Below are 19,741 nucleotides of genomic sequence, written 5' to 3' on the forward strand. Positions count from 1 at the left end.
GAAGGGTATTTGCTATTACACTGATGTCATGCTCTCCTAAACTGTGCAAATTAACTACACTTATCAAACCATAATTAGTTTAACAACAGCTCTATGGAGTACTCTATATTCCGCCGTACACTTACTCATTCACGCAAATAAATATATTCATATCAATAAATGGGATAAAAAACAAGTGTGAGAAGTTATAATATATATACGACCATATTAGTTTAGAGATCCAATAAACCTATCTATACATATATATATATAAAGATTATAAGATGGTGCTTCATGATGTTAATCGCTCACACTTTTCTAAAATATGTTTCCTGTCCCACAGAGGTGCGCATGTGTCAGGCGGGTGTGGCCCATCATAAATCGTTTGAAGACAACTTTGTCTCCCTCTGTTATGTTCTTCTGAATTCAAAATTTCACTAATTTTAGTTTTTCGGTCTGTTTTTCCAGCTTAATCCTTTCAATGTTACTTTTGCTACAAATGGTTTGTTATTTCTTATAACCAACCATTCTGCCTATTAAGTAGCACAACATAAATCGTTATAACTATTACTATTTATTAAATTGACAATTTCCAGACATACACCATCAAGAAAAATGACCACAATTTATAAATGTATAAATCACATTCAAATTATATTATATGTAGGTTTTGTATTAAAACAATTTTTCTCTATTTACATTTTAAAAAATTACTATCCAAATGTAGTTTCAAAGAAGATATACATTTCGAAACGTAAATGTTAAAATTGCTTGTATCCTTCAGAAATGATTTTGAAATATTAAAAGATTTCAATTAAATTATGTTTTGAATAATAATTTTATAACATTTAATCTTAATTGAAAATTGAACACTTTGTTCGTTGAACTTTATGTGATAAAGGTGGTGGAATACCGTCTGATTAAGCATATCTTCCCAGTCCAAGATACATGCTTTATGAGAATATCATGCATATCCGTTTAACCTAAGGACACGCAATGCAGATCATTAGGAGCAACGCAAGGTCCTGACAGACCAAGATGGATAGTTGTATGCCGCGAATCAATACTCTCGGAATTATTTCAGCATCAATAATATAACCGTCTGTTAACATATTAAATGCAAATTATTACATTTACATGTACAGTGTTGAAACTTTAGTTTGTCCAACATGTAACCTAGTAGAACGTTGGTACGATTCTTGAGAACGATTCAACAGAGAGTGTAAAACATAAATAATAATTTCTTTCAATTAATTAATTTTTATGTAAGGTATCGCTTGAGATAAATTAATTGAAAGAGGTTATTTGGTGAATCGGACTGCGAAATCTAATAGGAATAAATAATAATGGTTTTGTACTACATTTGAATAATATAAATTTGTATGAAACCTTCAATTTTATGAGTTTGTTCTTATTTTTTTATTTATAAAATTTAAAATATTGAAAAAATATTAGCTTTTTAATAAAGAAAATTAAGATTTAAATGAATCGACAAAGTTTAAGATAAAAATTACATATTTTGTCTACAAAACATCTTAGAAGGTTAGTTATGATTTGGTTTTAATTTCAACACCGAGAGTTTTACAAAATTTTAATAATACAAATAGTAAAATACATGGTAATTAATTGGTATTTAAATGTCTATTCCGGTAGACGGTTTATTGTCATTGATGATTATATTGTGTTACTGCTAATTTATTCCAATAAAAACAAATTGTCATTGGTTTATCCATATAAAAAGATTCAATTGGCTGCCCTATTTGGTTGAAGGGTTTTGTGCCATAGTTACGTACAAAGAGCGAGTAGGCGTGTCACCCGATACTGTACTACATTGCAGTGTGATTTTATTGTTAGAATTTACTGACTTTAATTTTTTTAATGTTATATAGCTTATCTTATTATAATAAATTAATACATATATGTTTAGTAGCCATAATTTACCGTATTAATTATAATAAATGATTTGTGTACGCTTTTTTGAGGCTAAATTATTTATTGGCAAGAATGCATAGTAAGAGGGCCTACACAATTAATATTTTACTCCGCTGATTATCTGTGTAATAGTAATTAAATTGTACTGTTTTCCCTAATAGTGGATGGTATTGTTTATTTATGGAAATAATTTATTTATACACGAGAGAAAGTGTTAATATATGTTTTGGTTCTAAACTTGTACGCGTTTTATGAAATGGCCTAGCTGGCTATAACCCATGAACCCTAGGGCTCGTTTACACTGCCTGCGATGCGATATGGTGTAATCAGAAGCTGAAATCACAAATAAAGGAGCTGCCATTGGCTTCGTACCTAATCACGGCCAGTGTAAATTGGAGTAAGTAAATTCCTTATCCGATACACCCAAAAAACATCAAAGTTCATACTGCAAAAGTATTACCCGCACTTTTGGTTGCATTTTAAACACATAACACTTTTTTCTATGCATCCCTTACTTCACGGTTTTGACAAGGTTTGTTTTTGTCCTTACAATTTTTACATGGCTTCAACTTTAGAGAAAAAAACTTGCGCTTCCATTGTGTATTGCTGATATTTCCGCATGGACGTTCCATGTAATGATTGATTGACAGTAAAACGCTTTGAAAGGGACGAACAACGTGAATCGGCCGACCAGGACGATCAGGTTTTTTTTTAGGAATTGGCAAAGCAGATTCGAACTGAAGATGGCGATGACCGGAACATATCTTCTATAAACAGTTTAACCATAGAAAAAAATCACTTGATCATTCATACAATAACTAAACCATGATAGAAATTTTAACGATAAAACATATTTATTAAATTTAAACTGTTTATAGGTTTTCTCATTAATCCCCACTTTACAAAATCGTATAAAACGAGCCAGATTTTGATTCATTTCAGCCGAATAACTGATCCACCTGGCATTGCTATGAGCTCGGCCACGTTTTGGTATGGAGAAACTGGTATAATAGATATCCCCCTTTCATCTGCCGTTATTCATCTTCGAACCTCGGATGCTCCTTATTTGAATATTATCGCGCCCGCAATGTATCTTCGCCTCCGACCCTTGCAATGGACAACTTTCCCAGTTTTTGTCCCGTTTATTTGCTTCTTTGTATCATTTTTCTACTAACCAACCAGGAGATATCAGAGTTAAATTTAAAAGAAAATCTCTCCACCATTTTTCAAAAATTCAACATGTTGTTAGGTCTTGTAAATAACGTTTCCATCAGATTATTTTAAACTTTTTGTTTGTAAATTCTCATCAAAATGGAAGCACTATTTACTGAACAGCCGTAAATAGGTCATCTATATTATGTATAATCGTTATTGAATATATAACAACGTGTACTAAATATGTTGGGGTGAGGAAGATAAAATTATAGTCCAATGACCTGAATACTACCTCGTTGAAGTATTACAGACAGATTGAAAATCAATCTATTTACGGGACACCAAATGTAAATATCCTAAAACCATCATGCTCAAACGATTCTAATATTATAGCCACGAAACAATATTAAACACCCTATATTTTTATATCATTGGTAAGTTTTGTTCGTTCACAGGCAAAGAATTGAACATTTGGAATACTTTATCACTATTTTCTTGCATAGAAATAATGCACAATTAGAGAAATAATTTGTTTTAATGCCATTACAACTCAAAACAACAGGTTTCATTGCAAATATTCCAAATCACACGAGAGCAAAAACGTAAAATAAAAGCAGGTATCCACGTCTGACTGAAAGTACAGTGAGACTATACATACCAGATCGATCATGAAATATCATGCTGAGATAAAAAGCTACATCAGGTTGTTGATGATCATTTAAAGAAAACGTTCAATCTATTATCCACCATTTAAGTGAGAACTTAATCTTGACGGTTTAATTAACAAAATAAATATCTTTATATTCAAAACCCACTGAACCTTTGAAGCTCTTGAAATATTTAATCATCTGTTTCCTCCTCGTTCCTTCTACCTCTCGAAGCAGGATACGTGTAATTGGAATCAACGAGTGGAAGAAGTTCAATCTGTTCGAACGAACGTCAATAATTTAAAAAACAAGACAATATACCTGGAGAAATAATTGTACCTATAATGACGTTTGTATAAAGAAAAATTTCATAAAAACACCCGCATTCTGCGAAATTGTTTTAACAACAATAAATTATGTTGAGAATAGTTGGGGAATAGGACGTCGCCTTTGAAAATTGTAACAATGTCATTCAATCGGACTTCTCGCACAATTAAAATCTTGGAAATGATAATTGTAATTTTGTAGCTATAATGTTATTCATCCCGGCGGTTTATCTCCCACGGTGATTATTTCCCTAGTAGACGATTTTTTTTTTTTACCCGTTAGGTTAACGAGTTCTCATAAAAGTTAATAGTCGGCAATGAATCTTCGTATTAAACTATACACTTCGCTCTACAACCTCTATTTCTCCAGGCTTTAATAATTCGATATTTTTAGATAACTAATAGTCTCATTGTTATCAATTATATTAATTGCACTAATAAATTCTTAACGCGAACAAGCTTTTTTATTTCTAAATAATATACCTAATCATATATGGTCAATGTAATAACCTAACTTGATAAAATATAATGATAAAAGATATTTTATTCTTTTAAACCTGGGTAAATATATTTTTGTCATTCCACATATTTCCTACATTAGAACCTTTACCGATAATAAATAGAACATAATTAGATTAAAATATCCATTTCGTCTTGTATAAAACAGCCAACACTAGTATAACTCCTTCCTTCAAAAACGGTTTTTAAAAACATTTTACTGAAAAAAACATGTTGTTTATAAGCGCAATTTTAAATATTGAAAATTCGGCATTAATATTGGAAAAAAATGTGTCAAATACATTAAATATGATACAATGCTGCAACACCTACCTGGCATCTTGGCTTGTGAGTTGCAAGTTTATCAAGGCAAATATGAAAGAACACTTGTTTTACTTTTTTATTACGAGGGTTCGCAACAGCTGAGATTATATAAATCCTCAGGGTGCCGGTGTTTTTTTTTTTTTTCAGCTTATTTTTATTTTTTTCATTTATTTTTTTACGAGGGTTCGCAACAAGAAATGTCATATCACGAAGTATCGGTGTTTTTGAAAAAAAGAAAAAAAAACATTTGTAAGTATGTCGGGTTCGAATGCAGGGCCGCTGGATTCGAACCTGGGACCTTTGCTTTACAGTTATGAGCGCCGTGTCAATGCCTAAACCGTTGCGGCCACCGACGCCAGCAGAAGAACACTTGCTTTAAAACTTGCAAAAAAAAATTTTTTTTACACTCCAAACACTCGAAATGTTATGACACGAGCTTCTGTGCATAAATGATAGCTTAAAAAATGCTTTTTTATTGGTACCTTGTTAAGCCCATTGTTTTCCTTTTTCAATTTCCGTATATATATGATTACCATATTTTTAATGGTTGACATCAAAAAAGATTAATAATAAACATTATTCATGGGGAACAAAAAGTTAAATATTTACTCAGCTTTGAATAAACTTTATAAATTTATATTACTAATTTCTTTCGAAGGTGTTTGGAATGAATACTTGTTTGGAAACGAAATTTGTAAGTAACTAGTTTTCATACAGGTAAACATCTTCGTCCATTTTAATATTGCATTATGTCTTGATAGAAAATGAATTTGTTTATAAATGAATAATTCTGAATTTGTAAATGAATTCATTTTGTTTTATTCGTTTTCCAACGATCCACTTAATTTAGTCTATTCTATTTGTTTTAAAAATTTTATTTTAAAGAGATCAAAATAGTTACAAAATTTTTGCGCCGAATATGAATAATCCTTTTTATTTTATTTTCTAATATAATCCATGAAAATATTAACCTAATTGCGGGTCGTACCCTTAAAAGTTACACCTTACTCGGGAGGACCTTATACGAGGCATAAGGTATACGAGCCAGATGGAGTTTCAAAGTAATTTAATAGAGTGCCTTTGACATTACCAGTTAACAAACTCAATACACCACAAGCATCACCACTAGCTAAATATTGAATACATGGAAGAAAGGGATGAAATTAACTGGCCCCCTTACGGTCTTGTCCAATTTGTAAGGTTGTTTAAAATACACGAAAATGGAACAAATCAGAACATTTTCAGTACGGTCTTTGATAAGATACAATTTATTTTCAAAGTGTGACAGTAATTTAATAGGAGCGTTCAAGTGTAAAATGACTACATAGATTTACTGAGGGTTATTGATTTTCCAGAGTTCATAAGTAAAATTCAATATCTCATTAAAGTAGCAATGGTGTTAATTTAACACCTACATCCTAACGAACCGCGTCATCGCTGAAATTAGAAATTAATGCAACTTGCTAGTTTTACTAGTTAACGATGTAAATGAAAGTTCGCCGAGACATTGATCGCAACTAAGAACGTTCAATGTAAAAGTTAGCGTCATAACATCGTCAAAGTTAATTTTTACTATTTTCGAATTCTAACTATTAATAGGGAACGGAGGCCTAAACTGATATTGAATTCAGTCAGGATAGTATTAGATTTATAAAATTATGTTCTCATTTGCAGAGTTAACATATGAAGGAGTGTTTGGAGGAAAATAGGTTTTATCCTATTTTTAACTATTTTCTCCAACAAAGAAATTAAGATTTGCAATTCAGGTTGTTACTCATGTTTTAATAAAACAAAAGCGAACGACTTTATTTTGCGTCTGTTGGTATTTCATTTTCTTAAGTAGGAAAACTGGTTGACAAGTAACAAAATTTTAACCTGTGCTTCAACAAGGTGACACATAGTCATTCATAGACAATCATAGACTTTTTACAGATATTTTGTTTATCATCAATTTCAGGAGCCCTCTATTGTTTACTTTTTAAGAAAGCAATACAATAATTAATTTTTAAACAATGTGTCAAGAGTTCACACATTTTTTTAAAGAATAAAGTGATTACTATCGAGTTAAGCGGCTATCAGTATGTATTTTATTCATTTTTTATGTAATAAAAATATCCCTAAGTTGACATCTTTCTCTACCTCTCTATATACCTACATATCTACCTCTCTAAATATATATCTGTTATCTATCTCGGTTTTACTATATTTCTTTATCTTTCATTACTCTCTTTTTGTCACTCTCTTCCTGTCTCATTCACTCTCTCTCTCTCCTCTCTCTCTCCCTCCATCTATCCACATATACATGTCACTACGTTGTCAAGATGTAAAGATAGAGAATATTCTCTCTCTCTCTCTCTCTCTCTCTCTCTCTCTCTCTCTCTCCGTGTCAGTGTCTCTCAATGTATATAATATAAGCTCTTTCTTACTTTGTTTTTTCTCTCATTCACTCTCCCCCTCTCTCTCTTTCTCTCTCCTTCTATCTATCCACATATATGTTTCAATGTGTTCATAAAATTATCTCTCTCCGTGTCAGTGTCTCCCAATCTATATAATATAAGGGCTTTCTTACTTTGTTTCTCTTTCTCTCTTTCTACTCACTCAATTTCCGGGTTAGAGTATCCCGATCTCTCTATATAATATAAGCTTTTTCTTACTTCGATATCTTGTCTTTCACTCTCTCTCTCTCCCTCACTCTCTCTCACTCTCTCACTCTCTCTCTCTCTCCCTCTCTTTCTCTCTCTTTCTCCTTCTCTCTCTATCTATCTATCTATCTATCTATCATTAGATAGTAAATTTCACATTTATACGTATCGATCGAAAAGAGCCACTTATCAGTTGCCTATTTGTCGCAAGTATTGCTGTTGTAAGAGTATAACTAATCGAAATTTTCTGTATAAATGTACTTTATTGGTTATTTCCTACATTTTATTATAAAAAAATAAGCATAATTCTTCCTGAACAGATTTTATAATGCAATTTGGCTAAATAATTAAAAAATTACTAAAGAAAGATAGACAGTTGTTGTAAGAACGGCTAATCCCATGAAAGAAAAACAGTAAACAACAATACACAGGTCCTGATAACGTAATCCAACTAAAAAATATTTATTTCTGTAATGTAATCATTTTTCACTGTTGGCAACAATGAGATAAACTTGTTATTAAATTAATTAAGGTTTTTAGTTGAGATAAAAAACTCAATGGCACGAGCGGGATTCGAACACACGATCTTCGGCTAGATACGCCGCTGCACTACCACTTGAGCTATCGTGACCTCGATCAACTCGGACACTAACTTTGACCTTTTGAACCCACCTTTTGAATTTTCCCTCCTTTTTGCTATTTTTCCATTTTGTTATTAAACTAAAAATCAAAAACTGTATGCGAAAAGTTTTAAACATTTGAGAAGAGTCAAAACAGGAGCAACGTACGACACAAAGTTAGTGCTTGAAACTCTAAACCAGAAGCAGTTATATTGGACTGAGGAAAGCGGGATGATAAATCGTTCTGCTCGTGGAACGGACAAGAAAATGACCATTGACACTGTCATCGGGAGTGGCTTTATTTTTCGCCACGGTTCCCAACACGATTATAATGAACACACGTAATAATAAAGCGATATATAATTGATGTCGGCTCCGACGGGATTTGTCTGGGGCTGGCCCTCCTCTAACAAGCCTATGCGATAGAAGGCAGAAGCAGTTTATCATTTCAACATGAGCCGAGGGAACACCGGTTGTTTTTATGCTTCTTCTTATAAGAGACCGGCGACCATGAAAAACAAGAATGGTTCACGGTTCGAGGATATTAGCTCCAACTCCCTGACACGTGGCTCATTCATCCTGTCTTGTCTTTTTATATATGAGCTTGAAGATCACTCGTTTCATGTCTCGCCGATATAAAATCGAAAAATGCATTCACCCTCGCCCATCATCAAGACATTGAACTTAAGTGATAATGAAAAACAAATGTCGAAAAAAATATATGATCATTCCGATTAGTTTTTTAATTACTTTTAATTATTTATGATATATGTAATTAATACACAGAACGAAATAAAACCGTAGTATGTCCTTCAGGTGGCCCAATTTGATAAATTTAAACAAATCTTCGTGTACATTAATTAATGTTTAAACGTAGCAGGGAACCACGGTGGACAGCGTTATCTTAGACCCGCGATCGGGGGTTCGATTCCCACCCTGGCCCTTTTTTTGACGATACACTTCCCTTAAGAATATTAGTAATCATCGAATTTTCTGAATTATGTATCCGCTAATAGTAGAAACTAAAGCCATATAAAGTACAAAACAATTCAGAAACAAAGAGAGAGAGAGAGAGAGAGAGAGAGAGAGAGAGAGAGAGAGAGAGAGAGAGAGAGAGAAAGAAAAAGAGAAAGAGAGAGAGAAGATGTGAGCTTTTTTTATACACAAATTATGCTTACCATCGCACAGAAGTATGGATGGAAATGTATAATGCTGGTAGCTCAAAGATTGTCTACGAAATTAGAAGAAAGTGGTTGTATTTTCTGATAAAACAAAGTGAAACGATCCACGTGGTGTGCTCGGCAGGCGTCGAAAGTAATGCTCGTCTTTAACTTGTCTTATAAAAAACCGAGAAAACGGTACCGCAGTGATTTTCTAGGCTTGGATCGTGTAGAATGAGGCTCCGAAGATAGTAAACCAATTTACGATACTCTCTCTTTTACGAGTTGAGTGTAAGCGATAACCGCGGTCCATTTTAAAGACGACGAATCGTTCTACAGGTTATCCGGTGAGCACTGTTATAATATAACACATGGAGGAATAACCGCGTTATAACGGGGTCAGCGGCTGTAAATTGCTACCTTTTTCTCGATCTGGTTGTTGTCTCGGCAATTACTGAAAAACCAGTTAAGACTAGATTAGGTTGTCTAAACGGGAAAGGTCTTCGGACACGCTAATTTCTCTTCCGCCATCTTCAGAAAATTATTAAGCAATTCGCACTTCACAATTTTGGGTTATTATCAAAGACCGTTATTTTCCTCGGAAAAAAAATCAGTTGTGTAAATTAACAAGGAATTAGTACGGGTAAAGTATTGCATGTCCATAAATTTACATTGATAACGATTTCATAACGGTGGAGTAAAAGTGTCGAGATAAGTGTGATTTATACATTTCTACAGATAAGCCGTGGGATTGGGAAAAGTATCGATATTTTCCTGATCGTTCTACTAGATAACATTACATTTTACACGAGACATTTGCGAAGCATTGGGGGAAATAGATATAGGAATTGGTAAAAAATGTACAGAAGCCACTTAGCAGAGAGATGCATTTATGACAGTGAATCATCCTCAAAAGCGAAGGAACATACTTTTGCAGACACCTTTGGTAACCAAAAGAAACGAAAAAAGATCAATACTCCCTAATTGTCCTTGACTTCCATGACTTCGTTTCTCTTGAAAAATACACTTAAATGGTGATAAATCAAGGCAATATTTGTGGATTTTTTTTTATCATTTATACCTTTATCAAAGATTACGGTCGCAGAAATAACACATTTGTCAGCTTTCTTTTAAAATATGCTGGGTGATGAATCTTTAGTTTGGTAGGTTCCGGACGTCTGCCTATTTATCAAACCCACCAGTGAAGAGGGCAAAAGCCGTAACGCGATAGAGCTTAACAGGGAAGATGTGGAGACCAAAATGATTCCAAACGAACAAGTCGGTCTTTCTTATAAAGGAAACATCATCAAAAAGTTTTTCTTCAATACTGGGGACAACTCTAACTAGAAATACACGAAAAACTACTGGCCAATGGTTATTTATTGGAAACTAATAAAAGCCACTGTATTCGCTGTACGTTTTATGTGCCCTTAAAATTGTTATATATGGTTATGTTTGATTAATACAAACACAATACTGAATTAGTGAAAACATAAAATACCTTCTGGCAGACCATAACAGCGAGGTTATGAAGACCAAAATGAATGAAAACGTCAAAAATCACTCAAGGTATTATTTACAAACATATCACAATTTTTTACCGTTTGTACTACGCTTCTAACCGTGCCACGATTACTCTTCAGCTTTTCCCGTTTTTATTTATAGTTACTGTAAGCAATTTAGATTTCTTTAAATAAACATTGTTTTATTGAGCAAAAACCACCGTTTTTCTGTCGCTTCTGTTATCCGGAGTTCATACCGCGTTTACCAACTCTAAATAATAATACACTATATTATCCTATAAATTTAAAATGTTGGATTCTTAGGTAATTAATTCTATGCCATTTTAAATATGTTGAACATAAATGAGTAATAGAATAGCTTTTAGTCCAGTTTCTTTACTGAGATTTTATCTAAGTACTTGTGAATGTGCTTGTGTGTTGGTTTCTAGTAGTTTAACCTATTTTGTAACATTTAAACTGGAGCCATTCTTTCCATGCTAGAGTACTTTCTTTTCGATCCGGATCCCTCGATATGCGTGGGAACACACCACCTTATGGAAACTTTTTTCGGCAAAGGGTCAACAAGAAGTCCACTGAGGTTTGTACGACTCGTCCTGACTCCGTTACGGCTCCTTTGTCTAATTATTATCGTCGTCGAAAATGGGGAGTGAGAACGTTCGGCAGGCGGGCGAGCGGGCAGATGGTTCTGGTGACCCTAGTTAGTGGCCATTATGCCTCGGTGGGGAGGGCTATTGAGCAGTAAACTCAAACCTCACGACAAATCACCACCTGGCACGGTCTCCGCCACAAATTTCCGGTGACATTCCGGTTTCAGTCCGTGGAAAAGGTAATGCAATGAGATCCTTACCCATTGTGCCATTTCAATAGGACGGTTAAGGTTGTTTCTCCAGTCACCGACCCTCCTTTTCTTCAACAGAAAAAGGTTTAACAATTTGAACTGAAAATCTGGCTGTTTGTATCCTCCATTCTATTGTAGTTTTCCCCATTCAGACAAGGTTTTCTCCAAACAGATCCATTTTTTACTTATTAAAGGTATACACAACAGGAAATCCCAGGAACGAAGTATGATCTCGAGAAAAACGATTAATGACAACTAACACGATCTAAGGTTTATGTTGAAATTCTGTTAATATGATCGGAAATACAATAACCCAAATCTGTAGACTTATTTTTGTTTGCAATTGTTAAATCAAAATTTGACGTACCATTTATACACTGCTCATTAAGGAAAAACACCGCCCGGTGTTTAGAAAAAATTGGACCAACTTTGGAAATGCATGTTTTCTCAGACAATAGACGTGCGACGTGCAGACTTGGTCACATTTTTTAGAAAATTTTACGCTGAACAAGACGGTTTTTCCGGGAACATGTTAGTTTTTGCAATTTTTACGAAAACTTCAAATTGAGTAGTGCAGCCAAGAAATCGTCCTGGAGTGGCACTGCACAGAAATGGATAGGAAATATTAATAAGCTTTCAATTCGTCGCCTTCCCCTTCGCCCGATTCTCTCTCCCAACTTTCAAAAATGCATAAATTTTGAACCGTCGTTTTACGCTCTACAACTTTTGTTCCAAGGACTTTTTAAAAAAATGAACACGAAAGCAAAAATTCTTACTTTTTCTTATTTTGACTTTTGTGAAGAGGAATGCTTCTGCTGGCGATAATCACTTGTTCACCTCCTAACGGAAATTCAACTTTTCTTTCCCAGTTCACAGATGTAGTGGCAGGTTGGCTTCAAATAACGTATTGAAACAATAGGTTTATGTACGGTAAAATTGGAAGGGAAAACGATAGATTTTTCCAAGATATTGCATTTTGGGGCTTAAATTGTGTTAAATTTTTTCATTTACTTGCTGTGTATTTGACGTTTGCTATTTATTCCACATATATTCAATTTTTGGAAGGAAGAATAGATGAACTATATCAACCATTGAGTTATATTTGTTATATTCTATAAAATAACGCCTGTCTTATCTTCAACAGATTTTAGGATGAAGTATAATTAATTATGTACGATAATAAATTTGTAATTGGTTTTCATTAACACAAGTACTTATGAGTATAGAGAACAGAGTAATATGTATTTTTTGTTTTGTTTGATAGTATTAATTTTATAAACTTTTTTTTTTTAATTTGTTGTACATTACAACTATCTTAAAGTAAGTAATAAGTAACAGTGAGAAAGGTAATTAAAACAAAACAAAATTAAAACCAAGAGTGGAGAAAACACTCCAATGTTACAATAATACTGTTTGTTCAATTTATAAACACAAAATTACTTTTCTGTTTCACGCAAGTTTTAGATTGTAATTGTTTTCATATGAATTTCTCGTATTTGTTTTCTTTTTCTTTATATTTAATTACAATTTTTGATAATATTATACCCTTTTATTAAATTTAAACCTACATTCGTTATTAGTAAATTCATACATTGTTTATATTGATACTTTTAAGTAGGTTTTGTTTACAAACATCATATCGCTTCCATCATTCGGGAGGTTATTCTTGGAAAACCGGTAACTATACTCGAATTGGAATATTCTAAATTTTTGGTGCTCTGATTCCTACACTCAACATTAAAAAGAAGATGTATGAAATATACTAACACATCAAAGTTATCTAGTTTAATTTTTCAACATTAATTTTGTTGTATGGATTTTTTATATCCGAGAATACGGGAAATCCAAGCAATGAAAATAAAAACAAGTTCTCGTTTTATTGAAGCACACAGTAGTGTTATATTTAAAAATAAAAACGTACGATAATTATTAAAAGTATATCGTAAATAGAACTATGGGCATTTAATCAATCTTCATTCATAGGCTCGCATAGTAGTGTAAAATGAAATGTCAAGCAAAAACCTGTTCCTTTGCAAACCTGTTTATTCATTCACACGTCTGTGCAGTATTTTTAATCTCTTAAGACTTGTAGTACACACACATCTCATTTACTTAAAAATAAACCTTTAATTAATACTAATATGGAAGTGCTACGGACGTGGAATAGCCGATTTCAATTAACATTTTATTCTGATACAAGGTCTCGAAATATTAGAGATATATAAGATCTTTCTTGCCAATTGGAACTAGGAGTAAAAAGGAATATATATCTTTTGCACCAAGAAATCAAGTATATTCGTTTTTAATACCCCAAAAAAACTTTGAAATTCTAATTTGGGGGGAGGGATTTTTAAAAAAATGATTTTTACCTTTCAAAATGCCTGCGAGTTTTCTTAAATCACAATAGTGGGAAATTTTAAACGGCTCTACCTTCTACAAGGGGCTAGACAGTCTGGTTATAACTAATCTGAATTGCTTTTTTTCAAATACAAATTGTTTTGGCATAATCTACACGTTCTTTGGTTTTTGCCACTTGTCATATTTCTAACTTAATTACTAATAGAACGTCTTATTCTATGTAAAAATACAAATCTACTGGCATATAATAACCCTGACATACATGAGCAACGAAGGCAGAAAACAACTTTTTTAAAAACTGAAGTTCAGTCGGATAAAAAAATTTTCGGCTCTCTGGCCCTTGTCAAGAACGCGAACAGACGTGTACTTTTCGACGTTGTGCAATCAAGAAAAAATTCATTAAAATTGTTGATCCCTTCCGTAGCCACCCCTTGTAAGAAAGTTTGAGTTGTACAGTTTGTAACTTATCACCCCAACAATATGAATATATTTTAACTTTGCCAAATATTTCATTTATGAATTTTAAAAGTTGATGTTGGTAGAAGCATAATTTTAAAGGCCCAATGCATTTTATACTCAAAAAACATTGTTGAACACTTGTACAAATTTATATCGTTTAACGATTTGTATGACCTTTTCTAAATTATATGTGCTATCGTATATCCTGAGTTTAAAAGCTGAAATTTTTCACTTATTTTTTAAATAAACTATTAGATAATTTATTTTTAGGAGTGCCCATTATTATACTTTTCAATACTATTATACATCAAGCTGTATATGTTAGAATATATTATAATAGCTTAATATATAATAGCTTGGTTGCTTTAGGTGTTGACTTATTAGGTATTTCATATTAATTTTGTATAAAGCTTCTGTTTGAAATGTAAACTTAAATGCATTAATATGCAGGCCTGGATGAAAAGGACGATTTAACGGTTGAAAAAAGTTGAACAATTCGCACACCATCCAACAATAAAACTGGTCGTCCGTTGTTTCAATTCCCATCCTATTTTGTCACTAATTACAATTGTTTCCTCTATATGTGTTGTTTTGAACAGCCAGTATAAACACGAACGTTTTTTCCCTAAAAATTTATCGTGTTGTTTTATTTTTTCATTTGTACTTTAAAGTTTGGTTATAAGACTTGACTTTGAATATTTCAATATCACGAAAATCTTTAATTATATATACACAACGACCGTATGTGAATAAGTAGTATGTGTTTACAATAGAGGCCAACATTGAAAATAGTAAACTTTTGACCACGTTCCTATTGTCATGATGATCAAGGTTGTGAGAGAAAGCGAACTTACTGAAAAACAAATCGTGGGAATAAAATATGTTGTTTTCTTTTATCCAGAAATGGAGTTTTGAAAAATTACAAGGTGTAACGTTCTTGATAAGAATTGGAAACGATGTTGGACTACGTTTCGAGGCTTAACAAGCAAAGAACAAAAACGAGATCTGCATTGAAACAGACAAGGAAATTGGAAAATGGACATGTCATGAGACGGAATGACACGCATTTTCATTGGCTGTGGAACCAGAAAAAAATTGGCATTCTTAGGTTGCATTAATTAAAAACGAGCTCGGATGAATGATAAAAATAATTTTTTTAGTAGAAATAATTTAACATTTTTACCTGTGGTATGTTAGTCGCTATGCCCAAAGGGGTTGAGGTTGCAGGAAATTTGTGACCAATTTTGGCTGTCCATCCTGAGGTGCGTAAACGCGGACTCTCGGTCCTCTCGTTGGGTCGGGCATGGCGAATCTTAACTTTTGCCAGAAAAGGGAATCCCCCCACTGCAAGCAAGTGCTTGTCTTGAGATATAGTCTGAGCTCTCCGTCGACTTCGGATGGTGTCAGGTCGCCGACTAGGACCACGATCAGACGACGACGCCTATCCTTGAGTACTTCGTGGAGAGCGGTTTTGAACTCGAAACGGCACCATTCCGAGTTCAGGAAATTCCTCGATAGGATGACGATCGTCCGCTTTGTCGATTCGACGGCTTCAAGGATGGTGTCGGCTACGTAGGAGCTGACATTGAAATCCCTGTAGTGGAGAAGAAGTCTAAATTGTGATTCTAACTTTGGCGCAAGGACCTGTGTGACAAAGCCTTCGTCTTTAACGCAATAACTGACGTAGGCGTCGAACAATCTATCGTGGTCTTCTTCGTAGCCACTGGTTTTGTAGCACATCCGCAAACCGCATCTAGAATAAATCCATACTCTCAGCTCGTGCCTGTAGGCGAAAAGGCCGCAGACCATTCCGATGCACAAGATAAACGCGACGAAAGTCAGTAGTAGTAAAGGAAGGTAATCTTGAATCACTTGTCTGTCGACCATCCCTCTCGATCCACCCGCATAAAGTGAACACCAAGTGGAATTGAAATCTTTGAGTGTGGGCCCGAGCATGTGAGTTCTATTGTCAATTACGCAAGCGATGTGTTTGAAATCGATAACTTTAGCATAATTAGCGCGAACCCATGTACTCATTTCGTGCATGTATTTGCAATCGCAGGACCATTGATTTCCAGCCAATCCAATTTCTACGAGGTAGGGGTTTGACGAAAATACTGCAACCGAAAATTTGTAAAGTTCGTTGTCTTCTAATCTTAATACTTCTAGAGAAGTCAAACTCATGAATGTTCTATTATCTATGTAATGAATCATGTTTCCTTGAAGATAGAGTTCCCTCAAATTGATCAAACTGGCCAATTCTGAACCGAGTAATTGTTTGATGCGGTTGCCTTCGAGGTGAAGAACAGTAAGTCTTCTGAGTCCAGTGAACGTGTGATTGTAGATCGCTGCAATGTTGGAGTGATTGGCGTAGAGCACTTTCAAGTTTTTTCTCCCTATGAAAGAATGGCTCGTCAGCTCACCAAAGTTGTTACCATCCAAATACACCTCGGTTGCGTCCATCGGTATGCTCGAAGGCATTTGTGTATAACCGCTGGCGGAGCAGTCGACGATGTTGGCCGCCCACGACTGATCGTGATAGCAGGTACAATTTTGGGGGCAGGTCATTTCGCAGTCGCAGGCGTCAAAATCGCAACAAGTGCAAAGGGCAAAACAATGAGTTTTGTAAGAGCAAAGGAAAACCGACGAGTCCGCTTCTACCAAGGGAACGTAAAGCCGGTCCCTGCTGTACAAAAGTTTGCAATATATGCCGTCCAAGTCCATGACCCTTGGATGCTGTCGAAGATGGTCTAAGTTATTGATCCTTTGAAGCCATTCCATTGTACAATCGCATTGGAAGGGGTTGCCTCCTATATAAAACTCTGGCATGGGGCGGGTCTCCTCGACCGGAGTTAAATGTAAAGCGTTCAGTTCCATCTCTTCTATCTGATTCGCGTATAAATCAACCCGTGATAAATTTGTTTTCTTTATAAAAGTTTGACTTTCGACAGTCGTGATAAGGTTGTCGTTCATAAACAACAATTCGACGCTATCTGGAATAGAAGCCGCCGTCACTTTGGTCAATTTGTTGAAGCTCACGTCTAAAGTTTGTATTTTGAGTTCGGGCCCCAAGTTGTAACGGTTACCGAGTTCCGTTATCTCGTTTTTATGAATATCCAACCATTGGAGGCCTTGGGGTAAATAGGCGTAATCGAACTTTTCTAATCTGTTATCTGAAATATTGAGCCACAGGAGGCTCGGGATATCGGAGAACAAGCCGTTAATATCGGATAACAAGTTGGCGTCTAGGCGCACGGCCTGGAGCTTGGAGTTGCTTTCAAACGCACCGCTTTGTATTTTTGCTATTTTATTTCGAGATAGGTTCAATATTTCAAGCGACGGCAGATCGGCGAACGTACTCTTGCTTATGTTTGAAATCTGATTGCCGATGAGGCGGAGCCCGTACAAGTTGCTCATACCGACGAAGCCGGGCTTATCGAGATTCGCGATATTGTTCTCGCCCAAATCCACGGTTCTCAGAAGTCTCATGTTTCGCAATGCAATCGGCACCGTCTTCAACTTGTTACCGTTTAAATTCAAATCCCTTAATCCTGTGCAATTTCTAAATGCAGCGTGGTGCATATCTTCCAAAACGTTATTATCCAAAGATAGGAGGCTTAGCACGCACAAGCCGTTAAACGAATAAGCATCGAGGTAGGTAATCTTATTGTACGATAAAACTAATGTATGCAGATTATTCATTGGGATGAAAGTGTCTGGAGGAACGGCTTCGATTAAATTATGCTCCAAGTTCAATATTTGCAAGGTGTACAAATCGTGAAATAAAGACGGCTCGAGTTTCGTGATTTTGTTATAGGACAAATTCAAAAGAACGAGACGTATCAGACCGGAAAACGTTCCGCTGTTAATCCAAGCGCTCGTCAGCTGATTTCTAGAGATGTCCAAATCCAAAAGTTGATTCAAGTTGGAAAACAACCCCGGCGACAGCAGACTAATGGAATTGTTTTGTAAATAAATTTCTTTTATCGATTCAGACGTATCCCTAAACAGTTCGGACGGGAGGGCTACGACTTTATTGTTAGACAAATCGAATCGTACTAATTGCTTGAGACCGGTAAGGGCTCTTTCCGCGACCATCGTCACTTCGTTATCGTGCAAATAAAGTTCTCTTAGTCTTCTCAACGAACTGAAACCGTTCATCGGTAACATGACAAAGTGATTACCTGACGCGTCCAAAATTTGAATATCCATATTACAAGGGCTAGGCGGTGGTTTTTGTGGTTCGATTTCGCCGGCTTCGTCGTCTTGACTGCTAATCAAAGGCTGAGGAGGAGGCGTCTTTTCTCTAAAACCGAGTTCCCTTATATCTTGTAACCGATTACCACTCACGTTCAAGCTAATCAAATTTGCCATCGGGCAGAAAATATTCTCTGGAAACGACCAGATGTTATTCATACCGAGATCGAGCCTCTCGAGTTGTTTAACGTCTTCGAATGTATTACTACTAAGTTCGAGGCTGAAAGCGGACCAATCCGTATTATATGTCCTCAGGGTGAAATTTCTCAGATTTTCAAGTCCAAAAAGGGCTCCTGGAACCAGTTTGGTCACTTTGCAGTATTCCAAAACGAGCTCCCTCAATCGGACTAGGTGAGAGAAGCTTTTTTCGTCCAGAGTGCTTCTCGACATGAGCATCGGATCGCACCGGATCCTGAGGGCGATCGTGTGCTCAGTGGGTATCACGCTGAAGTTGGTCGTATCCAGTTCGGAATTGATAGTTCGAAGGGTGCAGGAAAGCGACACCTCATCGTCCGGCTCCCTGACCCACCACTGGCAGTCGTCGGGAGCATCGTATCTCAATCCCGTCGTCGAATTATCGTCGGCTAGGGCATTTTGGCCCAAAAGCCAAACGACCGTGAAGAACAGCGCCCGCATCCCGATTTACACGATCATCGTACACGACACGCGCACACAAGTAACCGAGTTGGCCGGTTGGCAGACCGAGACTGATTGCCGTCGTCGAGCTCTACTCTACTACTAAAGAGCCGGGACCGACTGGGCCTGCGTTCCCCTTCTTCCCGTAGACGTCCACACCACGATCCCCTCCCAGCCCGACACCACACTCGATAAGTTAATAGCCGCAACCTCGTTAACCGCCACATGCAAGATCACTCGACTCAAATTTGTTATTTAAGTCATAAAAATGATAAAAATCGGCTTGCAACATATAAAAAGACAGTTTAGGTGAACTAAAACTTAACAGTATAGTTCAAAATCAAAAATCTATTGAATACGATTCTCTGTGGTTTACAACCTACAAGT

The 19,741-nt window shown here is 35.4% G+C and overlaps 1 protein-coding gene across 2 annotated transcripts in view; it reads right to left on the reverse strand.

The window, feature by feature from the left end:
- LOC106672979 (toll-like receptor 6) overlaps positions 1–19,521 on the reverse strand; it is a 313,186-nt gene extending 293,665 nt beyond the window's left edge. For both annotated transcript variants that reach the window (XM_014404847.2, XM_014404846.2), the window contains exon 1: positions 15,645–19,521. In XM_014404847.2, coding sequence (XP_014260333.1) covers positions 15,662–19,354 — 3,693 coding nt within the window. In that variant the 5' untranslated portion in view covers positions 19,355–19,521 and the 3' untranslated portion in view covers positions 15,645–15,661. The remainder of the gene's footprint in view (positions 1–15,644) is intronic.
- Between the last annotated feature and the right edge of the window lie 220 nt (positions 19,522–19,741).

This window comes from Cimex lectularius, unplaced genomic scaffold (genome assembly GCF_000648675.2).
Source record: "Cimex lectularius strain Harlan isolate CLEC.00 unplaced genomic scaffold, Clec_2.1 scaffold182, whole genome shotgun sequence".
NCBI classification, from domain to species: Eukaryota; Metazoa; Arthropoda; class Insecta; order Hemiptera; family Cimicidae; genus Cimex; species Cimex lectularius.